General features: G+C 36.8%; 1 protein-coding gene across 2 annotated transcripts; it reads right to left on the bottom strand.

Moving 5' to 3' along the window:
- Positions 1-4,801: 4,801 nt before the first annotated feature.
- Positions 4,802-16,331, bottom strand: ube2r2 (ubiquitin-conjugating enzyme E2R 2). Of its 2 annotated transcripts, none has more exons than XM_051680390.1 (6): positions 15,482-16,331; positions 13,228-13,428; positions 8,175-8,261; positions 7,677-7,774; positions 7,462-7,596; positions 4,802-6,086 (listed from the first exon to the last, which is right to left on the bottom strand). In XM_051680390.1, the coding sequence occupies exons 2-6, from the start codon at positions 13,402-13,404 to the stop codon at positions 5,831-5,833; spliced, it is 753 nt and encodes a 250-aa protein (XP_051536350.1). In that variant the 5' UTR covers positions 13,405-13,428; positions 15,482-16,331; the 3' UTR covers positions 4,802-5,830. The 2 variants fall into 2 exon arrangements, with proteins under 2 accessions (XP_051536350.1, XP_051536349.1); XM_051680389.1 differs by having other exon boundaries at positions 15,472-16,268.
- Positions 16,332-18,912: the final 2,581 nt, after the last annotated feature.

Below are 18,912 nucleotides of genomic sequence, written 5' to 3'. Positions count from 1 at the left end.
CATTTAGACAATTTCGGAACTGAATACTTGCATTCATCTTTATAAAATGGTTTAGGATACTGGATTTAAACTCCCCTCGTTTACTAAAGTAATCTCTGAGAATGGTTTAAAGGAATGTTCCGGGTCAAATGCTAGCTCAATCGACAGCGTTTGTGGTATAATGTTGATTAATACTTTATTTTCGACTCATCCCCCATTTATTAAAGAAAAAGAAAAGCTAACATTGCAGTTACAGTATGGTAGTTACAATGGAAGTGAATAGGGTCAGTTCATAAAAGTTAAAATACACACAATTTCTAAAGTATAGCCACAAGACATCAACATTATTTGTGTTAACATTAAATTAATTATATAAACGCTTACTAAGCTTTTTTGCTAAAAGTTACAGTATATCCAATATTACAAATTTGTTGTCATAATGATGTAATGCCTTTAAACCCTGTAATCTGGTAAATGCCGAAACAGCAGTAAATCCCAAATTTTTTCATGCTGAAATCATGTTAAAACTTATAATGCTTTCGTCTTGTGACAACAGTTTTGAAAAAGTATTTTAACATTTATAGAATGGCCCCCATTCACTTCCATTGTAAGTGCCTTACTGCAACTGTGATATATATATATATATATATATATATATACACACACACACACACACACACACACACACACATACAGTACTGTGCAAAAGTTTTAGGCACTTGTGAAAAATGTCTTCAAAAATAATGACATAAATAGTTTTCATTTATCAATTAACGTCATACAAAGTCCAGTAAATATAAAAAACGTGTGACCACCTTTGCCTTTAAAATGGCCCCAATTCTCCTAGGTACACTTGGACACAGTTTTTCTTGGTTGTTGGCAGATAGGAACCTCTTGGAGAATTCACCACAGTTCTTCTATATATTTAGTCTCAGTTGCTTCTGTCTCTTTATGTAATCTCAGATTGACATGATGTTCAGTTGGGGGCTTTGTGGGGGCCATGAAATCTGTTGGAGGGCTCCCTGTTCTTCTATTCTAATCTTTTCTATTTGCAAAAGTAATGTTTGGGAGTCTAACATTTATATTTCCTATTGACACACTAAAGCTTAAGATATAAATAACAATCTTAAGACAAATGCTTTTGTGAAACACCTTATGTGCCTAACACCTTTGCACAGTACTGTATATATACAGGTGCATCTCAATAAATTAGAATGTCGTGGAAAAGTTCATTTATTTCAGTAATTCAACTCAAATTGTGAAACTCGTGTATTAAATAAATTCAATACTCACAGACTGAAGTAGTTTAAGTCTTTGGTTCTTTTAATTGTGATGATTTTGGCTCACATTTAACAAAAACCCACCAATTCACTATCTCAAAAAATTAGAATATGGTGACATGCCAATCAGCTAATCAACTCAAAACACCTGCAAAGGTTTCCTGAGCCTTCAAAATGGTCTCTCAGTTTGGTTCACTAGGCTACACAATCATGGGGAAGACTGCTGATCTGACAGTTGTCCAGAAGACAATCATTGACACACTTCACAAGGAGGGTAAGCCACAAACATTCATTGCCAAAGAAGCTGGCTGTTCACAGAGTGCTATATCCAAGCATGTTAACAGAAAGTTGAGTGGAAGGAAAAAGTGTGGAAGAAAAAGATGCACAACCAACCGAGAGAACCGCAGCCTTATGATTGTCAAGCAAAATCGATTCAAGAATTTGGGTGAACTTCACAAGGAATGGACTGAGGCTGGGGTCAAGGCATCAAGAGCCACCACACACAGACATGTCAAGGGATTTGGCTACAGTTGTTGTATTCCTCTTGTTAAGCCACTCCTGAACCACAGACAACGTCAGAGGAGTCTTACCTGGGCTAAGGAGAAGAAGAACTGGACTGTTGCCCAGTGGTCCAAAGTCCTCTTTTCAGATGAGAGCAAGTTTTGTATTTCATTTGGAAACCAAGATCCTAGAGTCTGGAGGAAGGGTGGAGAAGCTCATAGCCCAAGTTGCTTGAAGTCCAGTGTTAAGTTTCCACAGTCTGTGATGATTTGGGGTGCAATGTCATCTGCTGGTGTTGGTCCATTGTGTTTTTTGAAAACCAGAGTCACTGCACCCGTTTACCAAGAAATTTTGGAGCACTTCATGCTTCCTTCTGCTGACCAGCTTTTTAAAGATGCTGATTTCATTTTCCAGCAGGATTTGGCACCTGCCCACACTGCCAAAAGCACCAAAAGTTGGTTAAATGACCATGGTGTTGGTGTGCTTGACTGGCCAGCAAACTCACCAGACCTGAACCCCATAGAGAATATATGAGGTATTGTCAAGAGGAAAATGAGAAACAAGAGACCAAAAAATGCAGATGAGCTGAAGGCCACTGTCAAAGAAACCTGGGCTTCCATACCACCTCGGCAGTGCCACAAACTGATCACCTCCATGCCACGCCAAATTGAGGCAGTAATTAAAGCAAAAGGAGCCTCTACCAAGTATTGAGTACATATACAGTAAATGAACATACTTTCCAGAAGGCCAACAATTCACTAAAAATGTTTTTTTTTATTGGTCTTATGATGTATTCTAATTTTTTGAGATAGTGAATTGGTGGGTTTTTGTTAAATGTGAGCCAAAATCATCACAATTAAAAGAACCAAAGACTTAAACTACTTCAGTCTGTGTGCACTGAATTTATTTAATACACGAGTTTCACAATTTGAGCTGAATTACTGAAATAAATGAACTTTTCCACGACATTCTAATTTATTGAGATGCACCTGTGTGTATATATATATTAGGGACAAATCTAAATTATTTATTTTGTTGTAATCAAAATTGTGCAGCAAATGCTGTCAATGGAACTTAACTCGTATTGAACCCAGAACATTAAGCAAGTAGGAATTAATATGTTGTGTGAAATTTTACAGAGGTAATAAAGTTTAAAATGTGGCCATTTTGTAAAGAGAGATCTGACATTTGTCATTTTTATCTCACTTGCCTTGTCCTTATAGCTCCCAGGCCTTTAGTAGATTTAAGTGTCAAAATAGCTTGTGAAGGGGAGTTGAACTCATTATCTAATGTAACTGCTGCTTTTGTTTTAACATTGTAATCCACAATGGTTTCTCCACAAAATGTGCAGTTTTTCAATACTGTAATTTCATAGACTAGAAATTAAGAGGGTGTATTTGGAAAGATCTAAACTCCAAACTCAAATATAAAATCATTGAATGTCCATGGTCTTTTGTCTATGTCAATTATTTTGTTACCAATCCTGCATGATGGCAAATAAATTACAATGTGCTCATTAACTGAAAGGACTTCTACATACAGTATGTAGTCTAATGGTTTAATTGCTAAGGCGCATTTAACTCCTGTACATACACACAAACAAAAATGAATTGTATTGTGACTACACAAACACTTCTTAAATTGATCATATTGGACATTTTCTCCCCCAAAATCAAATACTTACGTTTAGGATAGAAATAGGTACACATCAGATTAATTCTTACTGATTTAACTTTCTTAAGCAAATTTTCATAATGATATACCCTTTTATCAAAATTAAGAGAAAAGAAATGCATTGAACTTAAGAGCAAATAATGAGTCAATTTGTTTTAGACCAGGACCACAAATCCTGGCAAAGAATAGCAATTGTTTCCATGTGAAAACTAAATAGACGAAACATTAAAAACACACTCATGACACACAAAAGGTAAAATCCTTCAAGACCAATCCACTGTCGAAAACGTCACGACACTTTTTGCAGGGGTGTTTGAAATGAACTTGGTTGTTTTGCTGTGCACAGGGGTGTAATACACCAAAAGTCTCATGCTGAATGTGAAATCCAGTCTGTTTAAACTTATTGACAACCCCATTTGAACACGTTAGCCCTTTTGGCCCACAGTCCTGGGATTCAAGGGAACAACTGAGTTGGGAACAAGTGTTCTAGATAGTTTATGAGTTCCTGATGCTCGACAGAAAAGCACAGTTCCCTCAAGATCCTTAGATCCATTAACTCTTCCGGAAGGGTTTCGTAGGACCAGGATCAGTATCCTTGTGTGTCCTTGGCTGGTTTGCAGGAATAAAGGTGTACCTGAGACCCCATGTGCATAAACATCTATACTTCCACCCCATTAATGAGACCTTAAGGAGTTGCGTGCCTCATTGGATGATTGACACATCATATAAAACACATTAAAACACACAAGCATGCTCTTGAAAGCTACGGCCGTGCTGTTTAGCCGTGACCAAAGCAAAAATGCATACAACGGGATAAGAGGGCTCACTGGTGAGCGAAATCTCCTCAGAAGTCACTGATCTCAAACCCCAAGCTTTATTAACTCCTGCAACAAAGTCAAGATCCATGTAAAACCGATGAAGGGAGAAATGGTAATGTTTGGTTCAGCTGCTCAGACACACAAGACTCTCATCCATTATCACTTAACGTGAGAACGTGTACATTAAAAGAATAACGAAGTATGAACCTTCAGCCAAAATCAGTGAATCAAATATGGGGGGCCAATTGTGGGACATCATTTTAATGACTTGAAACAGTCTCATCGTAGTTTCTTGACCATTAAGATACAACAGCTAAATCAAGGTGTGCTGGAAGTAATTTTTTTATGCTAGTGTCTATTATGCTGCTAAGTACTTGAAAGCACCTTGGTGTGCCATATACTTTGACACTGCAATTTAATGGTTCAAAAAGCTCAATCACAGAAGTGATTTGTCGGTACGAGCTGCATATAAGTGAACGCATTTACCTTAGTGAAGGTGAACTGCCGATGTTGATGGCTGGTCAAAATGATGACATTCAAATTTTATGAAAAAAAAAATAAGTTATTCATTTTCTATTCATCCTCTCTTTAATACTTACCTGTTTTTCTGAAAAATGCTCAACATGAAATAGGAAATTAGGTAAGATAGAGAGTGGCATTAGTGAAGCCCTATACTGTGAAGGCCATTCCAGACAGTTGAAAATCTGGGCAATGAACAAAACATTCATTTGTTGGCGATGAAAGTGTCACCAGGTACAGATTAATGGCTGGTAATGGGTGGCAAGCCTGTCATCTTTGACTCACCCTCATGTCTCATTGAAATCCATCTGACTTTCTTTTTTCTGTTGAACACATAAGACAAATTAAACTGCCGCATTGTGTTTGGTTTCAAGACAAGAGAGAACCAATGGCTTCTAGTATCTTTAACGACTTAAATTTCGGTCTGATCCTCACAGAAAACTATCACATGGCTTTAAAAGACTTAGAATATAGCATATGGACTTCATTTATGAGGCTTTTATGGTGCTTTTTATTCTTTTTGGAGCTTAAAAGCCTCTGGTCACTGTGCTTTTGTTGTATGAAAAACAGCGGCTCGGACATTCTATAAAATTTCTCCTTTTATATTCCACAACAGGGAGAAAGTCATACGGGTGTAGAACAACATGAGGGTGAGTAAATGATTACAGAATTTTCATTTTTGGTAAACTAACCCTTAAAAATAACTGGAAAAAACATTGAAATGTTTGTAAGGTGGTCTGACAAGCTCTGAATATCCAAAAGCCCTGAGGTTAAGAGGCAGGAGAATTTGGGGTGTGAAATGTGACTAGAATGACTTTGTGTTTTATGAGCCCAGAAAGATGTCAGGGATCATACAGTGTACTTTACTGAGGAACTGTGAGGTGTGGTAAGGACAAAGATCTGAAGTTCTTATGTTTTCAAAACCGAAAAAGTGAAAAACACACTCCTTGTGCTAAAACCTTAGCACAGGGAGAAGAGATAATCTGAAACATGAGGCTCTTAGGGTTAAGAATAGTGAGAGGGTGAAGGTCAGAGTGTCATGTAAACAGTGGAAGGAGGTCAAGACTCCTCGTTGCCAGAGTCATCTTCATCGCCAAAACAGTCCCCGGCCATTTCTCCACCTATCCCGCCAGCCTCTGCCTCATCATCGTCATCGTCCTCTTCCTCGATGTCATCGTCATACAGATCGTCGTAGAGCAGGTCGGAGCTACTGTCGTGAGAAGGCACTTTGGTCTGGATGCAGTATTCAGCAAGCGTTGTTGGTACTTTCACTCCATCTCGCTCTGCATCGACCTTGGTGGACATCACCTGCTTCCTGTATATGGTACAAAGACAGATTCAGAAAGGTACAATTTCAACAATCAACAAATAAACCAAGGCTTTGCAGCATATAACAGCTGCATGCATTAATATATAGTGTGGTCCGTTATTTTTTCAATCGAACTTTTTACTTATAATCTTTTGCTGACAATACAATCTGTAATGAAAACTTCTGTATTAATAAAAGCATTTTTACTAATGGTTTTAAATTTAGGATCTCACTGCATTTCCTTTTTTATAGCAGCAAAGAAGCAAATTATGCAGTTTTCTGCTAAAGATCTGTTTAGAAGTATTGCCAATAAGAGAAAAGGTCATGATATTGTTCACTAGCATTTGCTTGCCCAAAGGAATTAAAGAGCAGTGTATCCTGAACTGCAATAGGATGGTGCAATGGAAATGTGCTGGGCCAAAATTCAGCCTCAGTGAATGTTTAATCTAAATCACAGCCAAGTTGAATTGTACAACTACATTTTCTGAAGAAAATTTGAGAGGTGTTTGATGGTGTAAAACCTGCTGCTGCGATGTTTTGGTGTTCTGGATGGTTGCCAGTTACAGTATTTGCTATGTGTTAGCTAGGGTGTACTAATAGAACAGTCAGAAATTAAGTGGGGATGGGGGCAAAAATGCCACCAAAAATGTCCTTGAAATTCAAAACATAAGGACAAAAAAAATGCCTTCTGAAAAGAATTCTGCTGGTTTTAGTTCTTAATATTCTATTATAATCCTATCATACATATTATGGGATAATATATGAGTTAATAAATTGAGTAAAGAAATTAGCAATCTTGAGAATTTGTTACAGCAGTTGTTACATTTTTTATTTCACTTAAATGGAAGAGGCACAGTTTAAAGGAATGTTCTAGGTTCAATACAAGTTAAGCTCAATCGACAGCATTTGTTGGTTACCACAAAAATGTATATCGATTTCGTCCCTCCTTTTCTTTTATAAAAAAATAAATAAATAAATCTAGGTTACAGTGAGGCATTTACAATGGAAGTGAATAGGGGCCAATTTTTTTAAATATTAAAATACTCACTGTTTCAAAAGTATAGTGACAAGACATAAACAATATGCGTGTAAACATGATTTTAGTGTGACAATATCACTTACTAACCTTTTTTGTGTAAAGTTATAGCCAATTTTACAACTTAGTTACCATGATGATATAATGTCAACAAACCCTAAAACGACTGTAAAAATTACAATTTAAACAACTTTGCAGCTCAAATAATACACAAGACATCTAGGTTGTATTAAAGTCACTGCGGTGACATCAGACTAACCTTTTAACTTTAACATGTAGTGAACGGAAGAGTATTAAAATGCCTTTTTTGTATAGATTTTCATTTCAATGACCAAGTTATGGTACCTTATAATCTCTGCATATTCTTTATCCTTGCCTTTGCTGTCCCTCCACTTACGAAACATGACTGAGGCATCCACATTTGCAGGAGAAAAGGTGTTGGGTTCGTTCAGCAGTGAGATCACGCTCAACAAGATTGTTCTATGCACAAAACACACACATATAGTCATTTTGGAAGTTTTGAGATTGGACTGTAATTGTGCCTATTTTGCCTGTACTACCTGACATTCTGTGTGGGGTTCCATCGTTCTGAGGGGAGCTCTCCACTCTGGGGGTCATCCACAGGAGGGTGGAGGATTGAAATACATACATCGCCATTCTGAGGTTGAGAGGCATTGAACAGTTCAACAATAACAGCATACTTCCTATAAGGTTACTAACATAAGTTTCAAGCCAACATGAGTAAAACAGGTTATTCAATGAGACAGAAAATGTAGGGTCAGGTCTTGATTTTTTCCATCAGAAACTGATTGGATTCTGAAAAGTGTGGAGGGGAGGAGTTGAAAAATAAGAGGGCGGGGTGATGCCATTTAAGAGGCAGAACAAGTTGTTACATTTTAATGAAAGTTTATGAATACAAAAATAACATTTAAAAATTATTATCTTTCTAATAATTGAGCACATTAGGACAAGGACAGTATAAAGTAAATAGGGTCAATTTTGATTTGATGTTGAATGGTGTTGATGTTGCTTTAAGTAAATAAAAAAGACATTTTCACCTCGTAGATATTTGGATGCCACATCTTGGTGAGGAATCGGAAGGTCGGGGGAGAATATGGGTAGTCAATAGGAAATTTTATATGGGCCTGGGGAAAGAGATGAGAGAGACAAAATAAGAGACATGGAGCATTATTAGCTAGTATGTGGGCCACATGAAAGCTAGCAAATGAGCCGTTATAAATCAGCTACAAATCTGGAAAGACACATTAGGCTAAAAGGGTTCGTATACACACAATCCTCATGAAGCTAAACATCATGTACTCTTCATCAGGTTTCCGATGTGGTGCCAAAAAATGTGCTTGAGAAGTCAGTGCCTGTTTAATGCACTACTAAATGCTGTTGTTTTCAACGCAGTCCTGTACTGAATGCAGTGTTGTTTTGCTTTATACTTTTTTTACATTTATACATTTAGCAGTGTATTTAAGGTATTCTTTTGATCAGTTTGTGTGTTGTCATGCTCTATCAGTTGACAGAATCAGCTACAGGCACAGTAGAGATTATGATTGTGATTCCATTGGTAATTAGTTTAGTTATTTTGATATTTGTGGTTATGACTGAGTACTGACTAGTGCATTTGACTGCAATGTTAACTGTGAGAGTGATGTTGGTGTACTAATGGGCGTCTCTTCTCTGCATGGTACCTCCTACCACTCTCCAGTGCTGTTGACCGCTGATTATGTGACAGACTATATGAACTGGCTTGTGATCAAGTCTACACTGCAGCATGAGAGTGACTGAGTGAATGCAGACCTACAACTGATCTAACTACTCTGGCAGTAATCATTAGAGATTAATGGCAATAAACCAGATAGCTCTTTGTTGCTTGAAAGAAATGAGGAAATTGTATGTACATTTTTTTTTTTTTTTTTTTTAAATGGAAGAAAAAAATTCCATAAAACATTTAATATAGCCATAATTATATTCAATTCACTAGAGAGACACATCCTGATAAAACCCAAAAGTTTGATTTCATTTTTTCACTGCCTCTGCACAGATACCATTATCTTCTTCAAATCATCTGGATCAGCTGGATCACCCTGTCCTTGCTTTGGTCAACCTTTCACCCACTTGGGGAGTTAGTGTTAGGTCACACATCCCACTACAGAATCCCTTGCTGCTCAGTTACATATGGAAGAGAAAATGAAATAGTGACAGACCAATATATTAGCCAGGCTGATAAATCGCCCAATATTTGGCCATATTGAGATAAAAAAAAAATTAAAAAAATCAGCATTATTCACTAACTATGTCCACTTGGCTGGTTAGCATTTTTGCCAGTTCCAAAATCTACCAACCACCATTTTAGGAGATAACAAACAATATCTGTTTTTAACTTTTTGAGAATTCGTTGTTGTGTGAAATAATTGATATAAAATAAGTGCAATTTAGTGTATGTGTAAAATATTTGAAGGGTGTAGGAATGCTAAATCGTAGGGGGACTAACCCAATGGTGTGTCAGTCAAAACACCATCAGGGATGGATTCTGGTCCTGCAAGGGCCCGGGGCACCAGCTTCCTGGAGTCTTATGGATTACTTTAATGCTGTCTTTAAGTGATTTTTAAAGATTCTAAGTTCTGGCCACCATTCACTTGCATTGTATCACTTGCAACTGAGATGTTCTTCTAAAAATCTTTGTTTATGTTCTGCAGAAGAAAGAAAATCATACACATCTTGGATGACATGAGGGTGAGTAAATGATAAGAGAATTTTCATTTTTGGGTGAACTTTCCCTTTAAAGGAAATCATGTATACCTATTTTATTACGATTTCAATTTAAATATGAATAAATTACAATTAATAAATATTAAGCACACATTTGACAATAATAATCATAATTGTGACAAGCCCAAATACAGACAACTAAATAATCACAATTAGCTGATAACTAACAAATGGCACTTAAACTTTAGCAAATGGCCAGTACTCTTTTTTTATTATTATTTATTTTTTAATGCAGAACATTTAAGGGGGGCTTTTCAGGCAGGGGACCTTTATTTAAAATAATAAAAAAATAAAAATAAAATCACAAAACAGTATCATCATACAACATCAAAACACACAGACACACATGCACACACTCATGCATATAAGGAAGCCAAGTACAAATATGCCCAGATAGCAGATGTGCATCTCTGAGATATCTGTTATAGATATTTCATCTGGAAAGCATCACAATCTAATTAACATCTGCTAAACATCCTAAAAAGATCAGATTTACAAACATTCTAAATCATAAACATCTCAAAGACATCTGCTGGCATCCGAGACATACTTGGGCATGTAACAATACACAAATACGATACGATACAAGCACCCACAAATGTTTCTCTCAAACTTATTCAAGGAGTCGACATAAATGTCTTCTAAATCATAAATGCCACAAAAGTGTCCGACACTGGCAACAAAAAAAACAGAACAGAGAAAAACTCATATGAACTCACAATTTTCATGCTTTTCTTAAGAACAAAAAATTGTCTACACTCTAGTCATATATTTGTATAGCACTTTTCACAATACACAGTTTCAAAGCAGCTTTATAGAAAACCATGCCTTGTTGTCTGAAAGCCCCCTGTGAACAAGCTGAAGTGACTGAAGCAAGGAAAAAACTCCTTTCAATGTCATTTAGTGGTGAAAAAAAACCTGACCTCTGGATTTACGATATATGTACATAATCCAAAATCATTTAGTGGCTTGAGCAAAAACCGATTGGCACACAAATTTTGTTGCCCTCTTCCCCATTTCACTTTGCATGTAAACTTTACTGCCATTATTACAGGTTTATAACATGAACATAAGTGTTGTTCTCAAAGCGGTTTACAATTTGAAGTTAAAACAGATAATTATAAGTCTCATGTAATCGCAGGTTTCTTACGTTGTCGTTTTTTTGAATAAGCTGTTTTTTGATATGACTCATAATTTACGAGCATCATGTCACTCTCAGTGTCAGCTGGGAGAGGTGGCTGTTAAACTTACTGCTGCTGGTGAAGTACCAGGACATGACACCGTTGTATGGCAAATTCGACAAGTTGTACCGCTACAGTACAATCTACTTGCCGTTTCCCAACGATCTTCTCACCTACGTACTGAAAGCGTGTTGCTCTGTTTTCCTGTGAGCACTAAGCGCTGCCTCTCATGGGAGGAGACTGTTCCACAGCTCTCAATATTGCGCTGCTTGGTTTTAATTACACTATAAAGTGTTTGTTTATGTATCGTACAATACATATGTTATTTTACAGTTAGCGTCCTATCGTATGATACAATACTATATTTTTTACACCCCTAATTGACATGTGTCTTAAAGACATATTGCAGATAAGTAAACATTATAAAAAAAATATGTTCAGATGTAGACAAACACATCAAATAGATGTTCGAGTGATGTACATGTGCTATCGGGGAGTATTATATAATAATAAAAAAAGAATTTATTAGGGCCTCATATTAGCGGCCCAGGAACAGATAACATGGCTGGCACACATTCAAGCACTGTTTGTCTATTTATATTTAGTGTTTCTAGAGTATATTTTGCATTTGCAGTGCCTTGTTTCTGAATGTCATGCCACCACAGGCCTCTCAGCCTGAGGCCCCCCGAGGCCCCAGGTAATCAGAGGCCCCGGGGCACTGGCCCCATTGGGCTGGTTCATAATCCATCCTTGAGACACGTCCATATGCATCATTTATTTAAATGACCAATTGCCTTTCAGCTCCACACAGTTAGAACCAGCATATCACCAACTTGTTAGATCCATTAACATCTGTAGTGATTGTCATTAAATTGTATTATGTACAGTACATGTCAGAATTAAATCGGCACCACACTAGACGATTTTTCCAGTGATTTTCAAGTGTGAGCTTGATTTACATAATCGCTGGCCAATGTGCTTCTTCTTTAACTGAAGAACTGACAAGACGTCAAGCTGATCTGAACGTTTTCATCGCACTCAGCTGCATATCATTACAAATGCTGATTGTAATCCAAAGTGATTCTGTCACCAAGTGTTTTTCTCCTACACTATAAAACGACTAATGAAGTCAGAAGGCGGAGACACAACAGTCTGTTTTTATGGAACAATTATTTTACTCACTGAAAGCTGCATTTGGACATACGCATTGCTTTCTACGGCCTTGAGGGGATAAATTCACAAAGTTACTCCATTAATCACCCATTTACAATTGCTTATGCTCACGCATTACTCCTGTTGATATATCAGCCAGCTCCACGTGACATGGAATCAGAGAGAAAGAGTTGCGGTGAGTTGGTATGTTTGTCAAACCTCCACCATTCTTAATCGGCAAGTATGTCATACCTCCAACTCAAGAGAGCGAGATCTCAGTAAAACTGTCAGCAAGTGTGACACCCTCGGCCAAAATCGAGTTGTTTTGAGTCTAGTAGTGTGACGCCGACTTAACTAGATATCAGCATCTCCCACTGGAAAACTCCTGTTGGTCGACCCCAGAATGAAACTGATGCACTTGTCAGGGTGAGGCTATGCTTTATGGTGTACTATGGTACTTGACATTAATTATATGGAGCAACAAAATTTAAAATTAAAACAACATGCATCTTCTAATCAGTATGATTTGCTAGTATAAACTCCCAACACAAAAACATCCCCAAAGACTGTAACATCATCCTCATTCAATCATGCAATGACATGATTCGGAGAGGAGGCTGTTATATTGAAGTACTGACAATTATCGTTAACAATAAACTGCTAAGAATAAGCAACTAAAAGGGAATATAGTTGAAACTCACTGTCCTTCGTTTTTTAGTGCTTACACTGAGATGTCATTAATATCTGTGCTAAAAATAGGGGTCTAGAGTATAAGGAACACACACCACTAGGGAAAGAAGAACCAGAGAGAACGAGACATGAGTGAATGAAGTGGTGAGATATATTCGAATATTAAATAGAATTTGAAGACAGGATCTGATTGCTTGATCTTCTTCACACATCCTGGTAAAATGATAAGCATTTGAGAACATTTGATGTCCCATTAATCTGGCACTCAAAACACCATGCCATACAGTGTCATTCCCTAAAGACTTACCTTGAAGTAGCCACCTTCGTAGAGCGTGTTTGGGGGCCCAAAGATCGCCACCTCCCAGTTGTAGAGGTCCGACTCCTCCACCAGAGTGATGCGGAAACCCTCCACTGGCTCCTCCTGCAGAGATTTCAACTCCAGCATCAGTGCTTTCTGGGAGCTCGGCATCTGCTGGTGTGCCATGACAGTCCCAATCCGTCAGAGGTACTATGGATTATAAAGATAAAGGGTTTAAGTTTTTTCACAGCATAATGCATAATGTTATTTTTAATCATGATGACAACAATGATTCCTTAACTTTTTATCTAAACATCTTGCTGCTAATAATTACTGGCATTAGTGGTTATGGCATTTATATACAAGGTGGATATTTCGATGAAGTTGAGGATTAAGGTAAATAACCCCAAACTTCAGAGTGCAAGACAAAATAATATCTACAATTATGCTATCTGAGAATCAACATACACTAAATAGTGAAATACTTGTTTTGTGTGTACATAAATGAAAACAATACTCTTGTTCAAATAATTCTGGCCCCTAGAGCAGATTTGATTTTGGTAGCACTTTACAATAAGTGACTACTTGTTATCATCATTAACTGCAATATGTATCATGAACTAACATTGAACTATATTTTTTAACATTTATTAATCTTGGTTAATGTTAATTTATAAAAAATAAATAAGTCTTTTTTATTTGTATAGCGCTTTTCTGTAATGTCTTAGTGTGTGTGTATACATATATATACACACACACACACACACACACACACACACACACACTGGTGGCCAAAAGTTTGGAATAATGTACAGATTTTGCTCTTATGGAAAGAAATTGGTACTTTTATTCACCAAAGTGGCATTCAACTGATCACAATGAATAGTCAGGATTTTAATAACGTGAAAAATTACTATTAAGTAATTAAATTACTTAAACTACTTCAAAAAGTTCTCAGCAAAAAATCCTCCACATGCAGCAATGACAGCTTTGCAGAATCTTGGCATTCTAGCTGTCAGTTTGTCCAGATACTCAGGTGACATTTCACCCCACACTTCCTGTAGCACTTGCCATTGATGTGGCTGTCTTGTCTGGCACTTCTCACGCACCTTACAGTCTAGCTGATCCCACAAAAGCTCAATGGGGTTAAGATCTATAACACTCTTTTCCAATTATCTGTTGTCCAATGTCTGCGTTTCTTTGCCCACTCTAACCTTTTCTTTCTGTTTTTCTGTTTTAAAAGTGGCTTTTTCTTTGCAATTCTTCCCATAAGGCCCGCACCCCTGAGTCTTCTCTTTACTGTTGTACATGAAACTGGTGTTGAGCGGGTAGAATTCAATGAAGCTGTCAGCTGAGGACATGTGGGGTGTCTATTTCTCAAACTAGAGACTCTGATGTACTTATCCTCTTGTTTAGTTGTACATCTGGCCTTCCACATCTCTTTCTGTCCTTGTTAGAGTTGTTACAGTTATCCTTTATCTTTGAAGACTGTAGTGTACACCTTTGTATGAAATCTCCAGTTATTTGGTAATTTCATGCATTGTATAGCCTTCATTCCTCAAAACAATGATTGACTGATGAGTTTCTAGAGAAAGCTGTTTCTTTTTTGCTATTTTGGACCTAATATTGACCTTAAGACATGCCAGTCTATTGCATACTGTGGCAACTCCAAAACAAACACAAAGACAATGGTAAGCTTCATTTAACGATCCAGATAGCTTTCAGCAGTGTTTGATATAATGGCAAGTTATTTTCTTATAATGGCAAATTAGCAATTTAGCATGATTACTCAAGGATAATGTGTTGGAGTGATGGCTGTTGGAAATGGGGCTGTCTAGATTTGATCAAAAATGATGCCAGTATATATATATATATATATATATATATATATATATATATATATATATATATATACATATACATACTGTATATGAAGGCTTTAATTAGTATATTATATTTGTATTAGTATGTGTTGAAATTAACACTTACAAAGATTTATAATTGCTGTCAAAATATTGCTCAACGGTAGATCATTTTAACTATTGCAGTTAACTAATATTAATGAATAAAACCTTATCGTAAAGTGTTACCTTGATTTCAATATGCATTTGAAAAATAAATATATTGCCAGTACATACTGAGACATCCATAAACGGATGCATGTATAATAATTACGTACTAAAAAGGAAACAACAGTTTGATAAATAGCTTGGTAAAAAAGGAAAAAATGTTTGTTTGTCCACTGTTTATTACCTTTTATTACCTGCGGTGTTCCCCAGGAAATGTGATGCTTGGGTGCCTCAAACTTCCAGCTTCATGTAAATATTAATACGTGGCTGATATTTGTTCATACCTTGGGGCCCAGAAGGGACCGTTAACCCTATTTCTCGTCTTGTTATTTCTCAAATATTGTTGCTTTTTCCGTTAGACGTGAAGATAGCCAGTCCTCAATGAAAGATAAAGATACATAAGTCTATTTATCACCCTCTAGACGCAGTGGGAAAAAACGAGTGTTATTTTTTCTTTTTCGATATCTGTTGCTGCCCGCAATGGAGGAGAAGGCGAGAGTTGGGAGGTGTCTTCGTCTACTGACCTAACGTTTAAAAAAAAACTCTACAGCATGCAAAAAACAAACAAACACTAATTTCGCTTTAAATGCTGCAGAATATGTTTGTCAAACCCTGTGGCTCGCTGTCATCACGCCGTTCCGTCGCGTGTCTTCGGCCGCACAGCTGATCTGTTACTTGTTTACATTTGTTCTACCGCGAGGCTTCAACGCACCTTTAAAAAGCCTGTTTGCGCACTGAATTTCACAGCCAACTCTGCTTTTCCGTACGAACCAACTCGACAGAGAATTAAAGAAAGAGCATAAGTGTTATGGAACTGGGATATGGCGATTAATGGGTGTGCAAGAGAGATATATGAACGCAATCGACAGGTGATGAATTCTCTCGCTGTTTTTCAATCGCTTCTACTGATGCTTCCGGTTATCACAGTGCGTGCGTGCGTGCGTGCCTGTACACGTCTGTGCGCGTGTGCGTCATGACGCACTCAACTGTAAACTATAGACTTGTTATTATTTGATTAGATTCAAAGAGGTTCACTTTAAAATGTTGCACAGAATTTACCCTTGTAATACACTACTTTCTAAGTGTTGTGATGTGAATAATATATGCGCCTTTTATGAAGACAAGAGTGAAAGTCTTCTGTTTTCTGGTGCAAAATGAGACATCATTGTTTCACCAATTTAAAGTTAAATTATAATTTTAGTATTAAAGACATTATTTGCTATTATGAAGCAATAAATAAATAAATAACTGAAAGTCACTGTGATTTTTTTCATCCTTGCAACAAAATTTCATATTCACAAGCAGAAATTCCTCAAAAAAGATGCCTAGATTTGCTGTCGACTATTTAATTAATGCTCTGAGAGTAATTGATAACATTGTGTAACAAATTTTTCTGGGTAGTAAGTGTTATTTCCTAATTGCTTATGCCTCAAAAGTATAGAAAATGGATATTATTCCCCACAAACTTTGCTTTTGTGACCAGGACAGTGATATTTTGAAATGTTCCTATTTCCAATGAGAAAACGGGCGAATTTGTGTCTTTTTGTTCACATAAAGTCAGAAAAAAACAACAAATGAATCCAAATGAACATGTATTTATACTAAAGTAATATTCAAAGCCGTGCTGGTCCATAATGGTAACAAGTACCCGTCTCTTCCCCTGGCTCACTCGGTGCACCTCAAAGAGGATTACAACAGCATCAAGACCTTGCTGGACGCTGATACTGGAGGTCATAGGAGACTTAAAAATGGTGGCATTCCTGATGGGTCTCCAAGGCGGTTTTACCAAGTTTCCCTGCTATCTTTGCCATTGGGACAGCAGGGACACCAAGACGCACTACCACAGGCGGGACTGGCCACAGCAGACCGAGTTCTCTGTGGGGAGGAACAATGTCAAGTGGGAGCCACTGGTGGACCTCCGGAAGGTGCTTATGCCACCACTGCACATCAAATTGGGCCTTATAAAACAATTTAAAACAATCTAGATAAGGAGTTGGCAGCCTTCAAGTACCTTAAAGACTTCTTCCCTAAGCTGTCTGAGGCAAAGATCAAAGCCGGTGTCTTTGTCGGACCACAGATAAAGAAGGATTTTGGATTCATATGTTGTTTTTTTCTGACTTTATGTGAACGAATTCGCCCGTTTTCTCATTGGAAATAGGTCAATTTCAAACTATCACTGTCCTGGTCACAAAAGCAAAGTTTGTGGGGAATAATAGCCATTTTCTGTACTTTTGAGGCATAAGCAATTAGGAAATAACACTTACTACCCAGGAACAGAAATTGTGTTACATAGTGTAATCAAATATGTATGTCCTTTCTTATGTTATAATAAGATCTTTCCTGTGCCATGACTTATAAATGTATGCTCTTTTTTCATTTATTTATTTATTTTTATTACTATTTCTTTTTTACTTGTTATATTTAATTAATTTCTTCTTCTTTTGTTGATTCTTTGCCTTTGAGAGTGAATGTGCCTTTGCATTGTTCAATTTGTATGCTATTAAGTGGTTTATTGAACAAATACATTTTGTACTGTTTTACATTTGTCAATAAAAAAACACAAATATTATTTTATGAGTACATATTGAACACTGCCATAGTTAGTTATCTATTACATATTTCTGATATTTAAGGCATTATTTCTGATGTGATTTGCCAAATACTGAGATGACATAAGAAATAGCACAAAAGAAACTGAGAATCTTCCTCAAAGGCACTTTGAATAATAATCTAAATTTAGCTTTGCTTTCTTTCTTTCTTTTTCTTTTTTCTTCTATCCACTGTTAGGTAAATTAATTGTGCTGAGTTCAGGGGGTCATCCATGCCTGGCATCAAATGTGCAGCCCTTGTGTTGCCAAAAAGAAAGCCCTCAAGGATTAGCTTACCAAAAATGAAAATTATGTCATCGTTTACTCACCTTCATGTCGTTCAAAACCTGTATGACTTTCTATCTTCCATGGAACACAAGAGGAAGAATTTGGAAGAATGTTGACGCTGCTCTTGAGGAAAAATTAGGCTTTCAGTCAATAAAATTCTGCCCAAAATAACATCTCTTTTTGTGTTATATGTAAAAAAATAAAGCCATATGGGACTGGTACAACAAGAGGGTGAGTAAATTATCTTTAGCTGAACTATCCCTTTAACTATTTATCAAGCAACTAAATATTATGGCTTTAGCATGGGCCTGGAGCAGCACCCTTTTAGCTTTAAAGGTGCAATCAGTAATTGTTAATGTATGTCGTATTGGACTTAAACTAACATCTAGGGGCATGGATGCAGCATCATTCAAGCACCTTTTCAGTTACTGATGTCATTGTTAAAATTCACTGTTCACTGTCAGCCATGATTAATTTAAAGGTGCACTCAGTAATTATTTTTTCATATAAAAAGTTTTACTTCTAAAGAAATTTTGAAACATATGTGTAAAATCATGACCACTTATGTTAGATGAAAAAATTACTGAGTGCACCCAAAGTCTTTCTAGCTAGTCAGTCCACTGGCGGCCATCTTTGCAGTGCTCCTGGGAGACCATTTCCAGTCATGCCAGTGCAGCTCCTATTTACTTGAATGGGGGAACACAGAAATCTCAAAAACAGTTGGTCAAGATTACGATCAAAGAACATAT

Source organism: Myxocyprinus asiaticus, chromosome 40 (assembly GCF_019703515.2).
Source record: "Myxocyprinus asiaticus isolate MX2 ecotype Aquarium Trade chromosome 40, UBuf_Myxa_2, whole genome shotgun sequence".
NCBI classification, from domain to species: Eukaryota; Metazoa; Chordata; class Actinopteri; order Cypriniformes; family Catostomidae; genus Myxocyprinus; species Myxocyprinus asiaticus.
This window is presented reverse-complemented; position numbering and strand designations above follow the sequence as displayed.

Excerpts from the sequence above, each read along its gene's own strand:
- ube2r2 (XM_051680390.1), bottom strand. The coding sequence starts at position 13,404 with ATGGCACACCAGCAGATGCCGAGCTCCCAGAAAGCACTGATGCTGGAG. Across the intron at positions 8,262-13,227 it reads ACGAAGGTGGCTACTTCAAG|GCCCATATAAAATTTCCTAT; the intron begins GTAAGTCTTTAG and ends CTCTTTCCCCAG. Across the intron at positions 6,087-7,461 it reads GAATATGCAGAGATTATAAG|GAAGCAGGTGATGTCCACCA; the intron begins GTACCATAACTT and ends TACCATATACAG.